The sequence below is a fragment of the Sinocyclocheilus anshuiensis genome, unplaced genomic scaffold (assembly GCF_001515605.1).
Source record: "Sinocyclocheilus anshuiensis isolate Anshui unplaced genomic scaffold, SAMN03320099.WGS_v1.1 scaffold283, whole genome shotgun sequence".
Taxonomy (NCBI): domain Eukaryota; kingdom Metazoa; phylum Chordata; class Actinopteri; order Cypriniformes; family Cyprinidae; genus Sinocyclocheilus; species Sinocyclocheilus anshuiensis.
The window spans coordinates 4924193-4927028 of NW_015549605.1; the positions used below are offsets into that span (position 1 = coordinate 4924193).

Consider the following 2836-nt stretch of genomic DNA (forward strand, 5'->3'; position numbering starts at 1 on the left):
ATACAAGTACTTATATATATATATATATATATATATATATATATATATAAAATAAAAGTATACAGTAGTTAACATTTGAAGTGGATCAAAACCTTTCATCAAAGTTTCCTAAAACCTAAAACCAAAATGTGTTCTTGTCTTAGGACAACTATGAGGAACTTTTTTGATCCACTTCAAATGTTGACTACTGTATATGCATCTATACTTTTATACAATGTTAATTCAAAGTTGTATTCTTTCATCTGTCAAGTCTGTAATGCTTACATATGCATAGTGTGTGTTAGCATTATAGACTTTACAGATATTAATTATACTTTTTTTACACCTACACTATAAAACTTCTAAGCAAATATACATATATTACATATATATGTTGTGTGTGTTTATTTTAATAATTTAGAAAAAACTAAATTATTATTATAATGTTATATTATTACTATTATTACTATTACTATGATTATTAAATAACATTATTAATATGTGATTTTCTTCAATTTTCTGGCAATTCACTTATCTGTTAGCATTACGGATAAAAAAATAAAACCATTTTAATTAAAATTGTATTTTATACAAACTATAAAACTGTATATTATAAATATAATAAAATTGCAAAAACATCACTCCTAAACCACTGTGCTGATTGTACTCAAGTTATGATACCTACCACTAGGTGTAAGCATTGTACAAAACGTGCTGTATGTCAACAAGACTAAATTTCAAAAGCACCACTGAAACTAGTGCAAAATTCCATTTCCATTTACTACAGTAAAAATTGCACTACAAATCGCTGGAGTGTGAAGAAACACTGGTCTTTGGTAATTATGTAACAGGGCGCAGTCAGCTCCTGGTACTGGGCAGAAAATGAGAAGTGTAATGGTGCAGCGCTAACTAACCAGAATGCATTGGGCCACATTATCTTATGCCTCGCATACGACACAGTAAAAGGAAACTCTTCAGGCAAGTTCACATTGTTTTGCAATGCAATTTACTATCATCAAGCTCTTAGCTTCAAGTTGTTCCACCTGTGTTCTGCAGCTGGAACTGAGAAACCAGGAACCGGGTCTTTGGTGCCATAGTACTTCTTGATAACACAGATTCCGGCCACGGTGTCTGTTCCTTTGAAGTTTACCAAGTGTGCAGATGCGCCGATACCAGCCGTCTGAAACCAAAAAAACATCAGTATAAACACAGCTAGTCCAGAAACGAAAGCATGAAGAGAAAATTACAGGGTGGACGATGTTTGATATGTACTGTATGAATAAAATGCTTGGCATTCACAGTTGAATGTTATGAATACGAGTAAGAAGACACTTCTGACTTGGATAGAGTCTCATGTACTTAAATCAGATTTGTTGGGTTTGGGTAACAGTAAACAGTCTCTCCAAGCTTTTAGCATTTCAAATGAAGTGTAGCAACACACAAACATCACCTCTTGAGATGAAACCCCTCTGTAGCCAAAGTCATGCAGTTTATATTCCAGTCCTTCCAGGCTTCCTGACGTTTCCATGAGATATTTGGCCAGAATCTTCTTCTGTTCTCGTGAGTTTGTCGCGACGGTGATGGGATACCAGCTCTGAACCAGGATAGTCTGTTGAGGAGACAATTTTGCATCATTTCAACGGTTCATTACATTAAACTATCAGAAACATGTTGTTTTGTTAGCATTTCTGCACAATGAATGAACACGTCATGTGAGTTTCCCCCCAAATAATGCACCTTATAGCTCATGTATCGTCACATCTGAAAGTTGCAAATTTCTTGGAACTCAAAAACAAAAGTGAAGTCAGCTGGAAACTGAATCCAACAACCTAAAGCTCGATGCGACCCGAGTGCTTGGGAATGTGTCATAGAGTCAACACAGAGACTGCATAGAGGGTTTGCTGGACTCATACAAGGGGATGCCAGGCAGAAATGCTTTGTTAAAGACCAGCCGGTCAAGTCAATATTATCATACTGCGCACATACCCTGATAGGCCCTGGGCACAACAAGCCTTTGGGCACAAGAACATCCTGGTGTCCCAGTCACATGAACCCGATTCAACTCATCTAAACATCTGAGATTCTAGGACAGTGATTTTTAATGCAATCACTGTGGTAGTTTGGTCACTTTTGGATGATTTTTTGCCCCAAACCATGGCTGCAAAACCCACACAATCCTCATTTCAAAATGATTTAATTAATTTCTCATTGTAGTCTCTGAACAATCAAAGTCGCAACCCATTTTACTTCAATAACTTTATGTATTTCTAAGTGAAACAGGATGTTCAGTGAGAAAAATGTTGGACGGATTTGATTTTGTCCATCAGGAACTGATTGGATCATGAAAAGTGGCCATAAAGTCTCTTAATTTCTTAAAACAATGGCTAAATAGCAGTTTGGCTATCGGTTAACATTAATCAATAGCTCGCTAACCTAATAAAATTATGTAAATCAAAAATTAAAGTCATTTCAAAGAAAAAAAAATGCACTAATGAAACATAATAAGATTAAAAAAAAATAATAATAAGATCAGGAACATCAGGCATGTAAACAGCTAAGGACAACAAAGAAGGAAAACCTGAACCACCCCTTATTATTATAATTATTATAATTATTATTAAATAATGAGTATTTAACAAATTTGTAATAATAATAATAACTATTATAAAGTTATTATAATACATAGTAATAATTATTACATGAATATATATAGATATACATACATACAGCATCTCAATAAATTTGAATGTCGTGGAAAAGTTCATTTATTTCAGTAATTCAACTCAAATTGTGAAACTCGTGTATTAAATAAATTCAATGCACACAGACTGAAGTAGTTTAAGTCTTTGGTTCTTTT

General features: G+C 33.8%; 1 protein-coding gene across 1 annotated transcript in view; it reads right to left on the reverse strand.

Moving 5' to 3' along the window:
* The window catches only part of LOC107658946 (nicotinamide phosphoribosyltransferase), a 22334-nt gene that overhangs the window by 5057 nt on the left and 14441 nt on the right, over positions 1–2836 (reverse strand). The window contains exons 5-6 of the mRNA XM_016447680.1: positions 1430–1588; positions 1023–1159 (exon numbers count right to left, since the gene is read on the reverse strand). Of these exons, the coding sequence (XP_016303166.1) occupies positions 1023–1159; positions 1430–1588 (296 nt within the window). The remainder of the gene's footprint in view (positions 1–1022; positions 1160–1429; positions 1589–2836) is intronic.